At 49.1% G+C, this 22,275-nt stretch overlaps 7 protein-coding genes across 7 annotated transcripts; 2 read left to right on the top strand and 5 right to left on the bottom strand.

The window, feature by feature from the left end:
• Positions 1-4,879: 4,879 nt before the first annotated feature.
• Positions 4,880-6,670, bottom strand: ASPGLDRAFT_61917 (flavin monoamine oxidase family protein; the record flags this gene model as incomplete). The annotated part of the gene is made up of 1 exon (XM_022548493.1): positions 4,880-6,670. The coding sequence occupies one exon, from the start codon at positions 6,668-6,670 to the stop codon at positions 4,880-4,882; it is 1,791 nt and encodes a 596-aa protein (XP_022396031.1).
• Positions 6,671-6,968: 298 nt separating this feature from the next.
• ASPGLDRAFT_181119 (inorganic phosphate transporter) lies at positions 6,969-8,716 on the bottom strand (the record flags this gene model as incomplete). Its single annotated transcript, XM_022542985.1, has 1 exon — positions 6,969-8,716. One exon carries the CDS (start codon positions 8,714-8,716, stop codon positions 6,998-7,000), a length of 1,719 nt encoding a protein of 572 aa, XP_022396030.1. The 3' UTR covers positions 6,969-6,997.
• A 1,350-nt stretch (positions 8,717-10,066) lies between these two features.
• Positions 10,067-11,136, top strand: ASPGLDRAFT_94088 (uncharacterized protein; the record flags this gene model as incomplete). The annotated part of the gene is made up of 5 exons (XM_022550557.1): positions 10,067-10,586; positions 10,640-10,757; positions 10,807-10,874; positions 10,925-10,955; positions 11,010-11,136. Coding segments are annotated over 5 exons (864 nt in total), but the record flags the coding sequence as incomplete, so codon positions are not given.
• Positions 11,137-11,543: 407 nt separating this feature from the next.
• ASPGLDRAFT_29947 (MFS transporter) lies at positions 11,544-13,186 on the bottom strand (the record flags this gene model as incomplete). The annotated part of the gene is made up of 2 exons (XM_022543901.1): positions 11,544-12,873; positions 12,933-13,186. 2 exons carry the CDS (start codon positions 13,184-13,186, stop codon positions 11,544-11,546), a joined length of 1,584 nt encoding a protein of 527 aa, XP_022396028.1.
• Positions 13,187-14,575: 1,389 nt separating this feature from the next.
• Positions 14,576-15,306, top strand: ASPGLDRAFT_52783 (GFA family protein). Its single transcript, XM_022547836.1, has 5 exons — positions 14,576-14,665; positions 14,716-14,741; positions 14,793-14,902; positions 14,990-15,015; positions 15,069-15,306. Exons 1-5 carry the CDS (start codon positions 14,583-14,585, stop codon positions 15,211-15,213), a joined length of 390 nt encoding a protein of 129 aa, XP_022396027.1. The 5' UTR covers positions 14,576-14,582; the 3' UTR covers positions 15,214-15,306.
• A 212-nt stretch (positions 15,307-15,518) lies between these two features.
• Positions 15,519-17,085, bottom strand: ASPGLDRAFT_40027 (uncharacterized protein; the record flags this gene model as incomplete). The annotated part of the gene is made up of 2 exons (XM_022545160.1): positions 15,519-15,802; positions 17,001-17,085. 2 exons carry the CDS (start codon positions 17,083-17,085, stop codon positions 15,519-15,521), a joined length of 369 nt encoding a protein of 122 aa, XP_022396026.1.
• A 1,529-nt stretch (positions 17,086-18,614) lies between these two features.
• ASPGLDRAFT_52781 (class I SAM-dependent methyltransferase) lies at positions 18,615-20,472 on the bottom strand. The gene is made up of 8 exons (XM_022547835.1): positions 20,128-20,472; positions 20,041-20,072; positions 19,934-19,992; positions 19,788-19,834; positions 19,583-19,737; positions 19,506-19,531; positions 19,067-19,452; positions 18,615-19,014 (listed from the first exon to the last, which is right to left on the bottom strand). Exons 1-8 carry the CDS (start codon positions 20,164-20,166, stop codon positions 18,781-18,783), a joined length of 978 nt encoding a protein of 325 aa, XP_022396025.1. The 5' UTR covers positions 20,167-20,472; the 3' UTR covers positions 18,615-18,780.
• Positions 20,473-22,275: the final 1,803 nt, after the last annotated feature.

Genomic DNA, 22,275 nt, shown 5'->3' with positions numbered 1-22,275 from the left:
GCAAAACAATCTATAATGTGAACTATAGGACAAGGGGCAAGCAAAACCTTTGAACCAGACAGAAGACCCCGGCGAGAACTCTCGTGATCATGCCATCAGAGTAGCATGATTCGGTAGCCGCTTGGATTCATCGGACTTTAGCCAACGGCCCCTCTTTTGAAGAGACAGATACGGTGCCAATAACGATAGGGATCAAATGGTGTTGTGTTCTCTCTTGAAGAACTGTCAGTCTCGTTCACTGCTAACCTTTCCCGTGTCGAGGCGATGCAGTTTTATAGAATGCCTTACTTACAGATGGGTCAAATCTACGTTCACCCGCCACTGTAGTCACACACGGAGCAGGTGGCAATTATTAAGGTTGCATGCAGACATGCAAATGTTAAAATGGCCGACATGCTCTTGCAAATGGATTCAAGCAGCCAGCTCTCCGCCGTCTACATTGCAGCCAAACAACAATGCATCAATAATTCGCATCCTATCACTCTACATTATATTCCTGGTTTTTTAATATATGCCGTGGCAGCATGTCATGCCCGATAATTGCGCTATACCGGAGTCAAGACTTTGACACTTCGATTACCCACGGGATCAGTCATCTGGATCTGGATCTCTAACCTACAATCACCTTCCTCCACATTTGCTGTTTCTGGGTCCCGCTTCTCAAGTGTGCCCTTTAATAAGCGAGATAATGGTCTGAACGCAAAATCCCGTACGACACCCGCTTTCCACTAAGCTTGCTGCTTTTGGGTCAGATGGCCACAGCCGACATGCATATCATGGACACCCGTTTGTCACCTCGTTTATGCTAAGTGTGAAGAACAAAAGACAAGGGGTATAGCTTGTGCTTTGAGTCAGGTCGAGGCCGCCTGTGTCATTGTCTAACGTATCATCTCAGAGTCAATATATTACCATGGGCGAATACCACGAAACAAGGTTCTTTCCCAAATGGATTACGGAATCTGGGATTTTGTTACATTGCATCCCACGTATACACTAACGAGAATAATGATTACATTCTTCGACGATAAATCGACCCTCGAAGTCAAAAATACCCAAGGCCAGCAGCAAGCCAGCCTGGCCAGATTGATCCAGACCGATTATTTACAAAGATCCCGTGCCAAATCAGACAACAGGTGACGGAGCGACTGAGGCTTTAATCAAAGCACCTGCAACTCCGTCAAACGATGACAAAGATGACCTAGCCTTACGCCATGCCCAAAGACGACACCTTCGTTGAAGAAGAGTGCCTGGTTTGGATTGCTCTTAATGAGCAGCAAGCCCCATGAGGAGTTTTAAGGTGCAAATTCACCAGAAAAGACGTGAACAGTTGAGTCTATATACCCAGCCCAAGGGAGCTCCTATAGCAGATAGTAAGAACGCTATCGCCAATTATACGACTCAAAGATACCGGTGTGATTGGGCAGATGCGATATACACAATCAGGTACAAAGAGAAACGTCGATAAAGGAATTGAGAGATCAGCAAGAAGCGATGGCGGACGACACCGCTGAGAAAACTAAATTTGATGCTGCGAGTCTACCTACGGCAATTTGAACTGCTGTGGGACAATATTATTGGGCATGGTGGTCTTGAATTTGCACGTCTCTCGTGAGAGAGGAGGGATATCCTTTTTGTAGGATGCAGGAACCAGTGTGTGTACAAGCTGGGCAACCGCTATGAATAAGGAGTTCACAGTACACGTATGACAGCGTTGCGATATCAAGCTGAGTTTTGTCGACGTGAATACTCTTTCTAATCTAGCAAATGTCGAGCTATACCGGCTTTCCAGCAAATGCCGAAATGAAAAGGGATGAAAAATCTCAACTTCGAATTTCAAGCGGAATCTGGTTCTTCAGAAAGTCTCATCCTTGTGAGTCCCCCTCTGAAGAAGGGGAAATCTTTGGCACCCTCTGGCACTATTGCCAACTCAAGTGGGTCAGCATTATATCTCCCAAGTTGTACGCCTCGATGGTGCGCGTACCTATTTAGAGCCGCTGGCAAACCAATAAAGACAGGCTGGAGACGGGCTTGAGTCCACAACACACGCAATAAAATCTAAATGGCCTAACAACCCTGCAGTTAAACTCGGTTTCATGAAATGAGATTCGCGAATCGCGCCGAGGCAGGCTCTGGCAAGTCTTTTTGAGGTTGATAGCCGATCTAACTGCGTTAATTGCCCCAATTGATTCGACTTTTTTGAGGGTTCCCAAAAAGCTCCCTTGGTCCCGCATACTCACCTTTGAGTAAAACGCAAACGTCAGTGTGTTCAGAGGCTATATGGTAATTATTTTGAGATCCTGGACAAAAAGTTAACAGCAAACCGGAATGCTGTACAGGATTAATGCATTAAGCATCCTATTCTACTCATAAGGTTTTATTCGGTGCATTGGTCGTTTGGGAAATGCTAGTGCAATGCCACAACTATCCCAGTGAAAGCGAGCATGACCCAAGGTCCGCGCATATGGTCCTGAGTCCAGCCGAGCCCTTTTCGTCAGTGCTTTCTAGATTACTAGCAGCGATTTATCTCCCATTATATCGTCTCCGGACCTTTGAGCGTCTCGACGTAGCAAGACAATCATTCTGCCTGTTCAAGCCTTCAAATCGCACTTGGCACCAAAAGCTTTTTGTCAGCCGAAGCAAAATCTGCCTGGAGGCTTTTTCTGATCTCCGTATTGCAACTCGCAGGTCCTTGCTATCTTGCGATAACCTTCTTTGGATCTGATACCACGCAAGAGAAATCCACCTCTTTCGAGTCATTGTCGAAATGGCATCAACGCATTCAACTCTCCATAACACACATGTTGAAATCGCTAGGGTCAATTCTACCAAAATCGTGGTGTTACAGCTTCTCCATCCCATCAATATGGTACTACCAGAACTCATTGCCCAGGATACGCGATACTATGCGTCTGTGAAAGGCAAGGTGGACCAGCAGCCCGTCAGGATTCAAGTGGTCCAACGACGGACTTTTCAATCGCTTGTTTGCTTATCAACATTATCAACGCTATAATAGACATTACCTGTTGTGCTGTGAACCATTAGCAACGGGTTTCAGCCAGAATTCTGTTTAATGGCACCTAGACTTAAGTTTATCACTATGATAACAAGGGTCTACTTGAATCTGCATATACACGACAGACAAGTTAAGGCGCATTAGGGCTGATGGCTCGCCACCTTACCGGGGTCTTGCGTCTTCTCGTCGTAAGTTATGGGACTGACCATTTTACGCAACTGGCTGTGCAGTCTCCTACTCAATGCCTAAAAGACAAGTCTGATTATCTCAGAGCCCTTCTCGATTCGAAGAAATGTACCAATTCTGATTTGACAGAGGATAAACGGGCTTGGTGAAAAATACACCAGGAAGCACTTCCTCGGTATCAGCTCAATTTACATGAAGAGAGCTTCGAACAACACATTACAAGCAAGAGTCAGAAACGCCAAACATAATGATACCAGACGAGGAATATCGGCCAGATTGCGGATGCCTACCATCGAAGCCTGTATCGACCAATTCCTTACGGGCCTAAAACTAATTGGACGAAAGAATTAATTTGCTTGGCTGGAAGTACATCACGAAGCACCACTCGACTCCAGAATATCCTGACATGCTCCCCTTTCGCCGAGTCGTCGACCATATCGTTTTCTCAAGCTTTCCCAGTTCGAAAGCGATCCGACAAGCGTGCAAAGAAACAAATATTTAGCAAATTTTCAACACCGGCTCTCATACGACCCAAGTCCCACCCATCTCTCAAATACTGAAGTCCAGAGGTTTTTGATCGCGGATTATACTACTCAAAGTCAAGGCAAACACTGAGATAACTGTGCCGGACCGCCTTATTTAACTCAGAGTTTTCCTCTTTGAAGTCCGGCTATAAACAGGAAATTTGTCAGATATGGACAGAGGTCTAAATGTTCGGTGCCGCGTCTACTAGTAGTTCCTGCCAGGATTCTGTTCAATGGAACCGTAGACCCAAGTGTACCGGTATGAGAGGACACTTAATGGTCTCAATTTGACTCGGTTACAAATGCACACCGTCCAAGCCAGGTCAGATACAGGCCTGTCAGCCTTGAAAATAACTGGCATTCCCGAAAATACGTTTCAAAACATATCATCAAAACTCTAAGTCCACGGCAAACATATGATCAAGGAGGAGCGAGATAGAATCCGAGGAGACCATCAACTCATTGATTAACCACCTCAACGGAGGTATCTGACCCTAGACGAGCGAGATGGCTCTGCATGGGAAATTTGCAAAGGCCACGAAACATGCAGCGAACGTGAGCAGGTACTTACAGTGCTTTGCACGAATCCAGGCCAGCATAACACATGAAATGATATCCATCGTGGATATAAAGTGCCTGGCACAATGGCCAGTTGAAGCTATACGACGCGTACAAGGTGGTCGATATCGAACCAGTCAGTACGGCGGTTATACTAAAGAGTGATATTATGTATCTTGAGTCGAGACGAGATGTGCCGTCTTTATTTACCTTTCTCGGTAATAACTAAACATGAATATGGAGGGTTGTTCCGTCATACCCAGCATGACACGAAGTTTGTAGCACGGAAGTCAAGTCAGACACCATTTAAAGCATATAAGACATTTTTCTTACCGCATGTACCGGCACCTGGCCATAGACAGGCGTCAAGAGCAGTTAGAGAGTGTCCTGAAGCAACTCTATGCCTCCAGGTCAAGTTTGCGAGGGGCACTAACAAGTGGGCGTTTGTTACTTGTTAGTTACCGGAGCAGGGTCGGTATTCGAGGATAGTAGATATATATCTCATCGGTCTATTTTATATATCCATGTCCAAATCCATATCAAATCCATCAGTACATATCACCCATCTTAAATATACAGTATTCCCCCAACCCACCCCTTAATCCCGCTCAATCCACCTCCCCATCCACTCCTCATTAACCCCCTTCGCCTCATTCACCAACCCCAAATCCAGTAACACTTGCACAACGCCTCTAACAGCACTATGCAAACTACTACTAACCCACGCATGCGTCGGCGCCGTATGCTCCCCGATGAAAACCGTGTTATGCTCGGTGACATGATAAGCGGGGATATACAACTTATGCTGCTCGACATCCGGTCTGCACCAGGACGTCGCTGTGTGCGGGTCCTCTAACCAGCAGAGTTTTTCGTAGTCGCCTGTGTAATAGTCGCGGGCTTGGTCGCCGTGCAGACTGACTACCGCATCAAGAACAGACTGGACGTATTCCTCGTCCGAGAAGGAGACCAACCGATCCGACCAATCACCACCACGATATTGGATAATGACACCCGGCCTCGACTCATTATGTCCATAGACAGGATAGTATAACGCGCCCATAGCATTACTCGGAGGCTTGGAGTATCCGCCGAAAATCGGCTTATCACCCTTTTCCCAGAACCGCTCCGAGAAGAGTAGCGCGACTTTGCAGGCTGATTTGAAGCGCAGGCCTGCTTCGCTGATTGCGCGGTCAAGCACGGAGGTGTAAGTTGGGAGGTCCATAAAGCGGGTTTGCGTGAAGGGGATGGCCATGATTGTGTAGTCGTATTCCTTTGACTCGAAGGTGCGATTTGAGACGCTTGGATACCAGGATAGTTTCGTCTTCGTCTTCCCATCGACATCCGTAACAGGTTCGACTTTGCGAATCTTCCGATTGAGCATCAACCGATCCCTAACATGCGGAACAAAAGCCTCACTCAACCGATCAAACCCCCCCTCAATACACATCCACTCCGTCTCCCCCATACTCCCCTTACTCCCATCTAAGCCAAGGTTCGAATTATGATGCAGCTCGTCCCAGAACACGTCGTAATCAGTGTCTGTCCAGATCTGATCGGTGACGTTCTCAGAGGCCCCGAAGACGTGCCGCATCATGGCTTGCTGGCTCCAGTCGTCGAGGCCGGCGTCCATGGCTTTCTTGTGGGCGCGCCAGGGGTCGCGTTGGATGGATTTCAGGGTGGGTTTGTCTTTTAGGATTGCGTCCATGTGATTTTGGGTGGTTGTATATTGTTCTGTGGACACACCACTGGACTCTTCGAGGGATGGATTGGCCTCGATCTCGCCGCGGGTTGGGATAGACCCATCAGGATGGCGCTTTGTATCCTGCGCGATGAGTTCATTCTCATGATGCTGCACCCACGGAATGAAATCCACCTTCAACTTCTCGTCCCCGTTATTCATGTTATTTAGCTTCTCGACCAAATCCCAAACCATCGCATGATCACTATACTCCAGCACCTCCCCATCATCCCACCGCACGCGATACGGCAACCTCATCGGCCCCATCTCCGCCCACTCACTCGAATTACCCACATACTTGGTCCTGAACCGGCCACCAACACGCTCGCTCGCCTCAATGATCTCCCAGTTATGCACACCCACGGAGTCGAGGAAGAGCGCTGTGGAGAGGCCCGAGATGCCGCCGCCGATTATGGCGATGGAGGTGTTTTTTAATTTTGCGGTTTCGGTGTTGGTTAGGTTTGGGTGGTGGGAGGGGCGGATGGAGGCGACGCCGTCGAACCACGCGCCGAGGGCGTCGAAGTCGCTGAGGAGGGGTTTAGGGTTGGGGTTGGTCGGGGTTGCGGTGGAGCTCGGTGCGGAGGAGGATGGCACCGAGACGGGGTTGGCGGATGCCCATGGGAGGGCTAGGAGTAAAGGAATCGCCCACATATGTAGTGGTTTTAAAACAAAACAATGACTTTGTTTTGTTTTATTTTATTTTATTTTATTTTTTTCTTTTTTGCTTATGCCACCGTTCCTGAAAATTCTTTTATATGCAATGAGGACCCTACGAGCACCACAACCTTGCAGACCCTTGGCATATGAAGATCAGATCCAGATCTGCCCAATTTGGCGAAGAGCATCAATTTTTCATCTAAGAAATATGTACTACGCTTTTAGTCAAGCCCCCAGGGTACACAAAATATACACATTAAGTATAAAACACGGAAAGAAGCGACGGCCACAAAAACGGCCACAAGAAAAGAAGAAAAAAGATTAAAAATGCGGCGTGTTCAGCGCCATCAAACACAGTAACCCGGCTGTCAACCCGGCACATGGGAGGGTGAGGACCCAGCCTCCGAAGATGAAGGCGAGTTGTCGCCAGTTTACAGCGCCGAGGTCGTAGTTCATCAGTGCGACGCCGAGGGCGGCGCCGGTTAGGCATTGTGTGGTTGACACGGGGAGACCCAGTCGAGAGGCCAGGAGAACGGTGATAGCAGCGCCGAGTTCCATGGAGAATCCACGGGTAGGGGACATTTGTGTGATCTTGTTACCCATCGCGCGCATAATTTTGAAGCCATAGAACCAGAAGCCAAGACCGAGGAGGATACCCGCGACAACGAGGAACCAGATCGGCGTGGGAGCCTCGGCGTCGGTTTTCCCGGTGCGGAAGGTCTCGTACACAGCAGCCCACGGACCAACTGCGTTAGCGACATCGTTGGAGCCGTGTGCGATAGACATCATCATCGCAGAGACAACTTGGCAGTATGTCCAGAGATGTTCAACGCGGTCGTCGTAGCGGTGGGCACGGGCGTGGATGGCGCGGAGGAGTTCGGAATCATGCGTGATCACGTCACGGGTGACACCCTGCAGGAAGAACCATTTTGTGTAGCCGAGCCATTTGGCAGGGCTTGTCCAGGGGAGGTGTTCGACTGGTGTGATGAAGCGCTCGTGGGGCTCGATGTGTTTCTTCTTGGGTTGGATTTCGGGAGAGGATTGCACGGAGTCGGGGATGCGTTCGACGTCGTTTGTGTTGAGGCCGGACTTTGAGATGGAGGATTGGCGGGTGGGTTCTTCGGGGCCGGCGGTCTTTTCGTCTTTTTGACCGGCACGGACTTCGCCGTAGGCGTCTTCGTAGTAGTTCTTGACGGGGTTGTCGCCCTTTCCGGGGAACGGGAGCCAGGGGTCGTCCTTGAGCAAGTAGGGACCAAGGAGAAGATGGTAGAACTGGACGCGAGCATCCTCCTTGACCAGGCGACGGTAGAAGTACGGCATGAAGAAGACAAGGGAAATGAGCAAACATCCACCAAACACACCGAGAACAATGCCAACGACCTTTCCGGCGCCGAACTCCTCGAGATCACCGACGGTAGGAGCTTCGATGAAAATAAACAGGGCTAGGATAGCACCAGTCACAGACAGGTACACCGGGATTAACCGCATAGCCCATTTGAACGAGTCCTTTCGCTCGAGAACAGAGTACTTGAGGGTACCGAAGATGATGGCCGCGAAACCCGCCGCGATACCAGGGGCGATACCCCACGAGGCAGCAGTCTGCGAGACACTTCCGCTCGTCCATTCCCAGTGGATGGAGGTTTGCGTGGCAAAACCAACACCAACCAAAGCACCGATTGTAGTCTGCGTGGTCGACACCGGCCATCCCAGACCCGTAGCCACCATGAGCCAGGTAGCACTGCCAACCTCAGCACAACCCATGGCCAGCATGAGAGTACCGGGGTTTCCCTTGAAGCGATCGAGCTCGATAATGCCGCTCTTGATGGTATCCGTGACACGAGAACCCAGTGCAACGGCACCGATGAACTCTGTACAAGCCGCTAGGATACCGACGTGCCACATCTCCAGGGTGCGAGCGGCGACGGACGTAGCGTAGGAATTGGCGACATCGTTGGCACCGTTACCAAAGGCACTGAAGACAAAGGCAATGGTGGTGAGGGCGAGGATCCAGTCGTACTTGGCGGTGGCTGCGGGGATCATTTTGCCTGCCGATGTAGAGGGTAGACGTTGAGTTGACAGTTGACAGTTACACAAAAGCAAGGAGTCAAGATGTGAGATCTTATATATGGCTCATGTATTGCCTCATGCAGGCCTCATGTAGGCCTCATGATATAAGCCTTCCACGAATGATAGATAGATGAGAGGTGAGTGCCCTAATACCAGCCTAGGATTGGCTCCCGCCTACGGAGCGGACTTGGCATCGCCAAGCATCCCGCCAAGGACAGCCAAGTGCGGCCAAGGATGACAGCTGCCAAACAGACCAATCAGCATACTTATATAGCCCTCGTGCTGGTATACTCTATATTCTTTTGATGGAAATAGCGAACAGACGCCGTGGCGGAGCGGCTGGACTCGTTGATAATGCCTGTTCGATTGCTTGGCTCCCGCTTGCAAACGACAATTGTGGTTAGTTTGCCATCCTCATGCACGTAGTAAACCATGCGTCCGTCGTGGCAGGGGCAAAAGAGAGCACGTGGTTGATACTTGTTCAAGTATTCGAATTATGAGAGATTGGAATCGAACAAGCCGTCTCAGTATGGCTTTGTAGACAAGAATACGAAGCTCATCTCCGATATAGGTGTTTCAGGATTGATGCTTGATCCGAAGTCGCCTCGTATTGAATCAGAGACATTAGAATGCCCAGACGGGCGAAGACGGAGACGACGGTAGCATAGAAATGAGCAGTCGTAGCGTCATTAGATAGAGGGGCTCTCACGTGCTCAGTGTCCTCTTTCGTCTTTTGTACGATACCAGCATAAAGTTATGAATGCACCGTTACAGATCTTTCTCAAGATATACACACGTATCAACGCACTGCTTTTCTCTTCCGGATAATGGCCAGTCCTGTAAGTCGCAATTCTCCGATTTGATCTATCAACTGTCATGTACACTAGCCCCGATCCAGTTAGGGTATGTGATAGGTCACGAGACCGTTGACCGTTTTTGGTCCACGAATATACTGGTACATATTCATCTCAGCATGAAACACTCTCAACACTGATAATAGGCCTGCGTATCTGCAGCCTGCTTACGGATGTAGGGTACGCGGTCCAGAGTGAGACCGTTGTCGAGTCAGCCATACTTGTACACACCAATCACCAAACAACCAGACGAACACCCGTTCACGACAGCACGATAGATCATCAACACACGAGACAGATAACGCCCCTGCAGACCATGAGGATTTACCTCTCACATGCGGGATTGACAGCGCAGAGTACTTTTGTCTCATTTACCAGAATAAATACATACATATACATATAGACATGCATCCTCGTGCTCTCACATTTACCATCCACAATTGAATGAGTGAGGAAAATGTCCTCCCTATCAATCGACAAAGGCCCGGCTGTCCTAACAACTCTCTGGTCATTAACATCCGCCAGTCTATTATTCGTCCTCGCGCGTCTGCTGGTCAGACTGCGCATTCTACAAAAAGCTGGATGGGATGATATCCTCATCACCTTTTCAATTATCCTGTCCTATATTTATGATGTGATCCTGACTATCGCTGTGAAATCCGGATACGGACGGCAACAGTCCACCCTTACCTCGGATCAATTATCCAACTCGATCAAGTTCATCATGGCGGGCTTTGCACCTGGTCTGCTATCAATTGTTGTGCCCAAGTTGGCTGTTGTTGCATTGTTAATTCGCACGATGAATCCGAGTCCGAGGCAGAAATGGTTTCTTTTGGGGACGGTTCTTGGGTCTGGTGTTCTGCTCATGGGTTGTGTGGTCATTTTGTATCTGCAGTGTCGGCCTGCAAGTGAGATCTGGGAGATGAACGCTGCAGAGGGGAGTTGTTGGAGTATGAATGTTCTGGTGAATTATTCAATTGTTGTCGGTGGTATGCTTTGTCCTCTTCTGTAATAGTTGATGGGAGATGCTAACCTTTTGTAGGTATTGCTGCCGCCGTGGACGCTTATCTGGCTATATACCCGGCGGTGATTATATGGAATCTGCACATGGGGATAAAGAAGAAACTAGGACTTAGTTTCGCTTTGGGTCTTGGGGCGTGGTATGCATTCCCTTTGCCTGCATTATTGCATTGTATATTAACAGTCCAGTGCCTGCGTCATGGCCGTCGTCAAATGCACCCGCATCCCAACACTATACAACATGACCAACATCACCTGTACCCTCCCTCCCCTTTACACAAATACGGATAAAGCTGACTCCAAACAGACGCCACAGTAGACCTCTTCATCTGGACCAGGTACCTTTCTCCTCCCCACCACCTCATCCAAACCCAGGGGCTAATAAAGCGCAGCATCGAATCAAACACCATAATAATCGCCGCCTCCGTCCCAACAATTGCCCCATTGATCGAAATAACCCTCGGAAAGCGCATCCTCAACACCACCGAAAAAGACTCGAACCGCACAGGATCAAACCGCCACCTCGCGCGCCCGCAGCAGGTACACATTCATCAAAACCAGAAACACGCTCGTGTGTGGCTATCTGCGATTAACGTCGAGCAGTCGTATCATGAGTGTTCGATTCAGAGGGGGAGTAGTGCTGGGAGAAGTCAGGAGGATTTGGAGGGGTTGACGCCGACGGAGGGTACGTTTGAGGATGGGAATTGGAGTGGGAATGGGAGTGGGGGTGGGATTCAGAGGAGAGATGATGTGATTATTGAGTATGGGCGGTGGCCGGAGGGGATTTGGGGGAGGGATAGGGGGTTTTATATGGAGAAGGTGTAACCACTGTACAATAAATTATTTCATTTGTTTTGTCATGTCATATTATTATCAACATATCAACATTCTTTATAAACCAACGCATCCTGCTCCGTAGAGGCAGACTAGTGCGGATTGTCATCTGTCTGATCAAAATGCTGTCTCGCCCACGGACTCCTCAACCGAATCGCGCGCCCCATATAAAAGAAAATAAACGGAATAGGAACCAGCAAAATAGCAATGAACCCCAACAAACTACTCGCCCACTCATACCCCAACTTATTATACATCTGCGTCGCGAACAGCGGGAATCCACCGCCGACCAGGTTTCTTGCCAGGATCACGCCTGCTAAAGCGCTGGCGGAGTAGGTTTGATAGGCGTCGACGACGTAGTTCAGTATACTAAGGATGACGATGTAAATCCCGGCACCAAAGAACGAGGATGCGATTATGGGGACGATCCAGTGCACGGAGGAGTAGCTCGTCCAGCCGAACCAGAACAGACTCATCGGAATGAAGAGTGCGCCCAGACGAGCCATCCACATTCGTGCTTCGGGGACGCCTTTTCCGTCATTTTCACGCACGCGTCGCAGGTAGTATCGTTCTTGGAGGGGGTATAAGCAGAAGGCGATTAGAGGGCCTATAGCGAGACCGAGGAAACTGAGACCCTGCGCGCCGACGTTGAACCCGTGTCCCTCGCCGAAGACAAGCGGGAAGGCTTCATTGAACAGATACACAAGACCGTAGAGGAACCCGTTGTAGATAGCGCAGAAGAACGTGATAGGCTCGGTGATGAGGAAGCGCACGGGGCGGGTAAGTGTAATCGCAAACAGCTCGTGCAAGCCCTTTTTGTTCGCGGAGTGCGCGGAGAGTGTCGTTTGTGCGGACTGGAGGTTTTCCTTTTTCATCGTCTTAGCTACGCGTTTTGCTTTGCGGTCGAGGATGGTCGTGTGTCGTGTTTCAGGGACTGTGAGCACGAGAATCACCCAGAAACCGCCGGTGATGGCCATTAGTACCCAGAAGATATATCTCCATCCGAGGTCCAATGCGATGTATCCCGTAACCACCAGCGCCATGGGCGGTCCGAATGTACTGCTCAGACCATACACGGCCATCGGACCACCAGACTCATTGCGCACCCAGAGATCACTAATTGAGCCACCGGTGTTGGTAAGCGGTGCACCACCCACCAAACCAGCGACGAAGCGACAGACGATAATCGTGCCGATATTCGGTGCTAATGCGAGAGGGAGCTGGAAGATGAACAGCAGGAACCACGACACCGCGTAGACGGGCTGGCGGCCGAAGTATTCGGACAGGGGCGCCAGGAGAACTGGCCCGACGGCGTAGCCTAGGACGTACATCGATAGACACAGGGTGGTGACTTCTGCCGACACGCCGAACTCTTTCTGGATTCCTGTCGCGCCGGAGGAGATTCCACCTGCGCACCATGTTCTGTCTCAGTCAGCATCTTCCCATTTCCTTTACTCAATTTGGGTACAGGGGGAACTCACGTAACAATATTCAACGAGCTAACCAGACAAGTAATCCACCACTTGCGCCATTTCGGCCAATTGCGCGGATTATCCCTATCATGCTCGGCGTAGGTAACATAGATATTAAACGCCTCGTCTGGATTCTCTCGCGCTTTGGCCAGCGCTTCCTCCTCAGATAGAAGAAGTACCGTATCTTCACGTTGTTCGGCACCTTCTTCCATTTTCTCGTCGGTGCTGCGACGGTCGACGCGGTTTTCTTCTGACGCAATCATGGTGGGCGATCTGAGTTTCGCAGACCCGGGCAATCCTGAAAACAAAAAGGAAACGAGACCAGCTGGAAAACACACCGGGGCAGGTGCTCACTTAATAATTCTCTGCTCTGCCCACAAGCGAGATCAGATCCGGAGCGAATCCGGAGCCCCAGTTTTTACTCTGTACATCTCACCGGTTCTTCTTTCTTTCAGCTTACCGACCGTGCCAAATGAGATTAACCCCGAACACAAACACCGGTGCCGATTCGGGGTCCTCCCGAGTCGATTGTGTTGCCGGATTGGGGTAAGCTTACCAGACAAGCTTTGCCACGACAGCTTGGCGTTGCTTGTCTGGTTCGTCATTGCGCAGGCTAACATCATTGTACAGGAACATAGCAATGCCCCGGTAGCTTTCATAAGACATACTCCAGGGGCACGAAGACAATCCGGAGTCCCGTAGTACCCGTACGGAGGAACAGTAATTTATTCCCTCGCATTCCATTATTCCATCCTTCACAATGTGGAGCCCCACAATCCCCAATGGCTGATCGGGTCGAACTTGATTGGTAGGTTTATCAATTACCCTTATTGGTTAGATGTGTCATAGCTTGTCGCATTATTGAGCGGACGGGATGAGAGTCTGGATCGAGAGAATGATAAGGAAAAACAAATGCAGAAAAGGGTGCAGAATAAGCTGTATACGAAGTCCGTGGCAAAATGAAATTACGATTCCTGTTCCAGCGCAACTCGCAACTCAATTGAGGCCGATGGTTGAATTCCGGCTAAATCCAAGTGGACCTATCTGGGACTTTGTCAAACACCTCCGCAGCCGAATAATGGTGCCTGGAGAGGTTGCGCACGCTCGTCCCCAGTTCAGACTCCCCGGTTCTCGGGCGATATCGGTGGTATTGGTGTGGGGATGATGATAGGTCTTTTCTTCCTTTGGTGTTGACTCGGACGAGAAGCGGGGATGGCAATGAAGAACAGAGTATTCTTGCTTCATACATACTACAAATAGTAGCGTGATGTGCTGAGACGATGTTAAAAGCACCGTTTGCTCCGGGGCAAATCTAATACATATGCCTGAGGACTTGACGCGTAGCAGTGTAGCGGACCTGTTCTAGGGTACATTGTGCATTATCGGAGCGTGATACAACTCCAACGCCTAACCGAGTAATTTCCAACTCATGCACGGGAACATCATCTGTGTAGATGACCGGCCGCAAGGCGTGCTTTACTAGATGATGCTAGTGAAACTGCATACATTGGCCGCATATATACATTCAAGCATAAGGATCAAGTATTTTATACATGCGTGGTAATGACGTCACCAAATCTTACTCCGCCGTGATTCAACGACTGCAATAGCAAGCATATATAGCGGTTATATTCATCTTCCACAGTAACCATCTTCATCATGCCGTACGAAGGACACTGCATGTGCAACAGCATCAAGGTGACTCTGGATGAACAACCAGACACCACCTTGCGATGTCACTGGTAAACTTTCCCGATGCTCGGTATTAGAATATAAACTGACCAACGTCCAGTCGTAATTGTGCCAGATCTGGCGGTGGTAAGTGCGCGCAGAGCGATGTACAGAATATACAATAACTAATGAATCAAGGATCATCCCTCAACTACATAGTCGATGAACCCGATATGACCATCGACGATCCACACTCAGCCCTGAAGAACTATGAGGATAATGAGACCACCAGTGGGGATTGTGTTTTGGTAATCTTTCTTTCTTTCTTCTTTTTTCTCTCTTCTTCTTTCTTGTGGTCGCCCGACCGAACAGCAGCTGACATACATCTTCTACAGCGGCAATTTTGTAGTAATTGTGGATGGTCAGTTATCATTCTCTCAAGTGTCACACTGGATGGATACTGACAGTCAAAAGCCCCGTCGTTGCCCGGAGCCAATTCCCCAAAAAAACTCTGGTCAAAGCTTCTTTGTTCGATGAGATATCGCGTCCTGTCAAAGAGGTTTATACGGATAGGAAGCAGGAATGGTTGCAAGCTATTGAGGGGGCGGAACAGAGTTGAGTGTGTATGTATAGTTTGGGGTTGGATGTTTTGTTTGCATTTTTATATCAAGTTATTCTATGTTGGTTACAAATGCCTACTAAACAACCGGGGGCTAGTAATGTTCTATAATGATTGATACATGTTACTTGATGCTAGGTCTCAGGCTAAAACGCAAAGCGCATCCCCCAAACCAAGTAAAGTCACCAGTGACAGAATCCCAAACTGATCCACCACATCTATCATCTCCCGTGCCTCCTCAACAGTCGCAACCAAGCTCCCCACGATACTCAACTCCTTGAAGACAAGGTCAAAAGCGTTAAACTTCAACGCGTCCGTCGGCAGACCGAGAAAATGACCACAGCCGCAAGGCCCTTGTTCTCTGACAATCGCATGACCTCCTGGACAGCTGTTTCGGAGTCTCGATGGACGACTAGATCGGCTTTCAGGGGGAGTTCGGTGGAGAGATCGAGGCCTTCTTGTCGATTGTCGATAGCGACGACCTGGTGGCCGAACGCTTTTAGGAACTGCACCGTTAGTGCACCTAGGCCACCGATTCTGATGACACCAACTCGAAGCTCCGTGTCAGTGCCAACGATAACATGTCGCGCTATTGTAATTGAGGGTCAACGAACAGCAAAGCAGAAATAGGCCGGTATATGCACATTGCTAGAGAGGCAAACTGGAATAACAGGTTTGTACGCAACAAGTCGGCTCGCGGTGAGGTCCATAGGGCTGTTTGGTGATAATAAAGGTCGAATTCTTGACCCATACCTCGCGGGGGAGATTTATCGTTAATAACTGGCATCATCTGGATGCCTGGGGCTTCGAAACTCATTCTCGCTTCATTAACATGTGTTCGTGTCGTGAGCCGGGGCTATGGTCATAGTCCCCAGTACTTCCTCTGGTTTGGAATTCGCCTTGGTTTCTTAAGCTGCCGAGGCGTCTGTGATCGAAGGTGGGTAAGTGACTGCCCTGTAGAGTATTTTGTGATGCTCTTGATGCATTCTCACTGACCAAGCATGACTGAGCACCGCCATTCCTTCCTTAACATTCTCCGCATACCGTACATATCATATGGCATAAGCTATTCCTGCGACTGTTGTTAAGAGGAAAGTCGTTCTTCCGAGAAAGACATTTCAGGAACTTCCAACGGAAGTACATAGTATGGCTGGCTGTTATTAAAATTCGCAATTGTAATCCATATCACGGTAACCCCAGCTCCACGACATTTTGTCGCCAGTTGCATTGATGTAGGATTTCGCCCTGCGATCGTTATTCCTAGCTTCATATCGATAACGACCCTCCCACGAAACAGGGTGATCCCGCCCCAGGACACCCGAATGGAGGGTCTTCCGGGTCCTGACAAGAAAAGAATGAAACGTCCTCGATGTTGATGGGCTGGTGATTTGAATCGCGTATCATCGGTACCAATAATAGTGCTTTCTCTTTCCCAGGGGCTTCCATGATCCACGGATAGCTTGTTCTTCTCTTGGCGCAATCACCAGATCGCTTTTCTGTTCGCGGTGAGTGGACATCTCCCTTTAACTCCACTGGAGCACGACGACAAAAAGTGTCATGACAGCATTACCGCGACAACAGTCCTACCTTCAAGGCGCGATGGCCACTCTCATCTTTTTCGGTAGCAAGTACCGGATAGATAGGTGACAAGACATGCTACCACTGCCAACATTGGATGCGGATCGCCGATTATGCACCTTATTGTTAGAACCTGACATATTCGGCGATGGCGTTGTCATCATTTCAGGAGGTAAGCGGTATTATTGCACATAATGTATACCGCATACCATGAACAATAACACCCGTCCATTGCTCGTGATCGGCCAGGCGGATGGCAACGCCTAGCTCCATCACAGCTGTCATGGTAGCCATACTGATCAAAGTCACGTTATTGTATTACATGATTGAAAACACTGCTGCACACATCCACGCTTGCAAAACCAACCCGAATAGTCCGGTCGTAGGCGACAGGCGATTCTTGGCCACTCTCATTTAGAGCGCCACGAGGGATAATTTCCCAAACGCCTAGTTGACTTCAGTGGGGAGATATTATAGCTGGTTCGTAGCGTGTCATGTGAACCATGTGAGCTTTTGAGCTATCGATGACTTTCTTCCATTCATTGACGGCATTAGAGGGGATCGGATATATGACCAGTCGCCATCAAGTCGTTTCATATAGCATATACATTAGATATACAGCACAGCACAGGCCACTTTCGGGGCCGTGTTGAAGGATAGTAGGTGATACCTCTCTCCTACCGCAAATGATATGCGGGGAACGTCCAAGGGAAATTCATAGTATTGCTGGCCGTTATTGTATCCCGCCAATCCTGAGGGACTGAGGCGTGCTCGGATGCTAGGGATTGGCAGAAGCAGCGCCTAGCGTGTCCGGAATCCATCTAAAGGCGCTAATTTTAGAAGGGCATACCAGCAAGACGATGGCCCTCGGGGAGAAGCCCCCGGGAGCTGACCTGGTGGGCTGTACTGCAATTTTGGGATTCCTTGGATCAGGATAAACCCCCGTTATGTGGGATAGGTAATAGATGGATGTCGGTCAAGTGTATAGCCACGTAATTATAACCAACCATGTTCTTGAAACATGTAGAGTCTTGGGTTCCCTGTTCCCGTCTATTCTCGCGTTGCCGTTGGTTTTTTTTTTTTTTTTTTTTTTTTTTTTTTTTTTTTTTTTTTTGTGTGTGTGTGTGGCCCTGTCGAGCTTTCTATATCGTCAACTATGTAGATAAACAGCGCTTACCCTGTTGAAGTCTGATTAATATGCACACAACCTCAACTTCAATGTCATCTGACAGCGCCGCATTTTGTCGTATGAAGCGTTTCCCTAGTGGGGATTTGATCCATTGTATCCACATTCCAATGGCATTATACGACACAGTTGCGACTCGGGTAACAGCACCAATTGGGTTGCCAATCGGACGGTTTGTTGGACGTTTTTGAAGGGCAGTGATATCTCGCCCCCTCAGGAAAGAATTAAATTTTCGGGGAAAACACGCAGCATTTAGCGTGCTCGGGAGTCTTTCGAATGTGCTGGCTCCGTACGGGCATAGTGTAGCCTGTATGCTTACATTCTTCAGAGTCAGATAAAATCCCTTACCCATATTATTATTATTATATCATGGACGCTACCGACTCTCGGTCCAGCGTAGAAATGCAGGCCACCAACCGTGTTCTTAAAACGTGTAGACTTGGGATTACACGTTTCCCGTCTGTTTTCAGTCTCGTACTTTGTGGTATCTTTGAGCATTCTGTATATTGCCAACTCTGTGGATGAACAGCGTTGACGCCGGATGAATCCGTTTAGCACGCGCATGACGAGTATCTTTGATGGGCTTGGACTATTCACATATTGACGTGCTATGTATTCATACAGTGAATGTCATTCAAGCCAGTGTCATCCTAATAAAATAGCCGTTGCTCAACCGGCCAGAATTACCTCCACAGGATCAAATTATCAGTAACGACAGGATATCACATATTAAACAATAATGCGCTTAAAAGCTTACGAATGCACTACTCAATACTCCAAATACAAACAAAAACGCAACACTATCACTCCGGCTTCTGCCCATAAAGAACATGCACCTTTGTATAAACATGGACTGACGGATCCCTTAATTCCTTGCGTATGCCCGCGATCATGACTTCAATCTCCTCTTTACTCCAGCCCAGGATGCGCGTGAAGAGTGCGTAGCAGTAGGGGCCGATGGCTTCGAACATGTTGACTTGGTGGTAGCGGCCGAGGTCTTTGAGTTTGGGGTCTTTGGGCCAGGGGCTTTGGGGGAGCTTCGCTTTGTTAGTATCTTTCGATAAAGAGGCAAGAAGGGGCGAGGCGCACCTTGTAAATCTCCTCGGTAACATTGACAAATCCCGCCTTCTCCATCTTCTCCTTCCAAGTATGCGTCGTTCTCATAGGCTTTCCAAACTTATCTGACGAGTCGTGCATGAGGTTAACAGCCTCGAGAAGGCACTTGGCCTTGAGATGCGACTCGTCATCGGAGTAGGTGTTGACCTCGAAGGAATTGATTTCAAAGTATCCATTGGGCACGAGGTGTTCAAGGGCCTGCTGGAAGACGTGGTCGTGGTCGCGGATAAAGCCTTCGAGTTCGCGACCGTGGATGTAGTCGAAGTTTTTGCTGTAGGACCAGGGTTGTTCGTAGTCGTCGACTTCGAAGCGGCAGTTCGGGGGAATCCAGGAGGGTTGGATTGGGCTTAGGTCGTTTCCTATATTTAGTTAGAACCGGTCGGTTTGTTAACGAGAATGGGTAGTTGCATACCGATAACCTCTGATTCAGGATGTTCACTATCAAATTAGAAATTAGTCTCAGCACGTTCAGTCAAGTGGAGCACGTACTCAGCAAAATCAATGGCCCAAATACCCGTCCCCGTCCCGATATCCAGCACGCGCCGGGGTTCATCAATAGGAGCGCGATACAGCGCACCCCGGAAGAGCATCTTATAAATATGATGGCTCAAATCGAGACGATCCTGCTCTTGTTCATCGTTTGGCTGGGTATGTCAATTAAATATCCCAACCCCTTATCGATAAGCAAACCCACCAAAACATATTCGCCCTCGTGATATGAATGATACCTGCGACCATTCTAATTTGTTCAGTCGTGTCCTATTCCTTGTATTCCAGCGAATCTCATACCTCGTATCTAATCGGTCAGTACGTCAACTTCAATGTTAGTGGATATTGTAGCGTACGTGTATTTCATGGCACTCGAGGTGATGGACGTGGTGTAACTAGCATCGCCAAGCCTATCGCTGTTAGTATCATCGATTCGCATCGTGCAGTACAGTACTCACGACCCCTCGTAGGTCGAGTCGGCATCGTAATCCTGCAGAAACTAATATCAGCGGAGATCAATTGAATCCTTTTGTATGGAGACGTACATCCGGCTCAATAGCCGTACTGGCACCTGGCATCGACATGTCGTAGAGAAGAGACAATGGGATAGATGAGATAGATGGTGAAGATGAAGAATTGAAAGTGAAGAAGGAGAGAAAAGGAATTGCAAATGTTAACAAACTAGCGTCGGGCTCGCCTGCCGCGGAAGAGCGCCCAGGTCCGATCGACCGGGGATGTCCACATTCCAAGAAGAGTTTTGCGCATGGAGGGTTTAGAAGTCATAAGTACGGTCCTGTACAGTGTACGGAGTACAGTATATTCTGTACATGTACAAATACTCTGTAGCGAACGACGGAAACCGTTGACAGCCCCAGTTCCCGAAAGTTGAGTTTATCGCCATGTGGCAGTCCGTCCCTCTTGAATTCTCATCCATAATCAAGTCCACTGATCTCCTGCCACGTTGTGCTCGACGAATACGCCGTTTCTGGTTAGCGTGTCTTTCTCCTGCCTCTTTAGGAATGCCGAGGTACATCCATGTGGTATGATCAATTCATAGAGATACTAATACATAATAGGACACTCACTCAGTACAGAGTACATATGTAGTAGAAAGTACTGATACATATATCATCGGGTATCTTACCCAGCCGACCGTTGACTCCCCATCATTGGAGATCTACCGTTCCGTACCTTGTGGTAGCCGAGCATGACAGTCCCACTGAACATGGACTAGTGCGTTTAGTTTACCTGTTAGAGAACTTTGTTTGCCTGCCCTCAAGGGAGTCTTCCGAATGGCTTCTTCGGAACGCCTTAGAAATTGAGGATAACATCCAATTCGCCAGCGGCGGTTCCCTTGTTGGGACTATGACAGATAACCGTTACCCTAGAGGATTAACAAATTTGTCCTCGTTAACTATTCATCGGTTGGAGTCCGGACGGAGGACGGAGCCCGAACACTCCCAGAATCACCACCGCCCCTTAAACCCCTCCCAAAGCCTCCGTAACCCCCTCAGATACGCAGCAACCAGCGTCCACAAATACACGACAACCGCATATTCCAACTGTGCCAACTCACCAACAAATTCTTCATCTTCCCGTCTTCAATAATATTGGCCCACAGCGGAATATCCAATTCCTCCGCGCAGCGCTTCATCGTCGCACGGTCGGACATGACTTCGCTTCGACGATGCGCGTGAACTGCTTGGCGCGCGTTATGGCCCCCCGGCCCCGGGCTAGGAGTGGACTAGCGCGTCGAGGATGAATATGTAAGGCCGGCCGGTGTTGTGGGGTGTTTGCTGATGGCGGCTTGGATGCGTGTGTAGGCTGAGCCGCGGCTTATGATGAATTTTCCTTGTATGGCCGCATCCTACCCATCGCACATTAGTATTCATCCCAACTCAACCTCATAGAAAGGTAAGCCCATGTCTAATTCCTCAAACAACGCCCGCGGCCCCAGCCTCTGCAAAACATCCACCGCCCTCTTCATTCATAGTACTCCCATACCCATACCCCCGTATCCCCATCCACCATAACCGTCACGCTCGTCACGCGCACCGTCTCTTGAATCTCCCATTGCTATGTACCCTGTATCGTATCCGGAAGACCCAGAGAACTAGACACCGCGAAGCCGGAGGAAGAGCATAGGAAGCTGGCTTCTTCGACGAGGCGAGGTTAGGGTGTCGTGGGTGCAGGGGATTTGGGTAAGGAGTGGGAGGTTTGTGGGGACAGGATGTCGTCGTCCCCGTCGTGCAGGCGCGGATAATGGCGGCCGCGATGCGAGAATGCGGGCGCGGACATTTTTGAAGGTTATTGTTGTATCTGTCGTGGTGCCAGGAGGTGTTGATTTGAGTGGTGGTTTGTTAGTGAGAATCTCAATGCGGGGTGGAATACGGACTCGATACGGCAACACTACGGAGTGTCGGAGTACAAGTACATGCTACCGCAGGGAGTATTGCTCTGTGCTAATTGGATACCGCTAGGCAGCATAATAGCGCTCTAGACGCATATACAAATACCGCACTCGATCAACTTGTGTCGATCCTCAACACCGGATATATATCCCACAGCACTGCACAAAGCTCTCAAGTAGTCACGGTCAACAATTACATTCTACTGCGTGCAACGTTAGTAGTGCACAAGAGGAGGATGCAACGAAATAGACGAGGGATAAATAGTACATAGATCGAAATGAA

The sequence above is a fragment of the Aspergillus glaucus genome, assembly GCF_001890805.1.
Source record: "Aspergillus glaucus CBS 516.65 unplaced genomic scaffold ASPGLscaffold_32, whole genome shotgun sequence".
NCBI classification, from domain to species: Eukaryota; Fungi; Ascomycota; class Eurotiomycetes; order Eurotiales; family Aspergillaceae; genus Aspergillus; species Aspergillus glaucus.
This window is presented reverse-complemented; position numbering and strand designations above follow the sequence as displayed.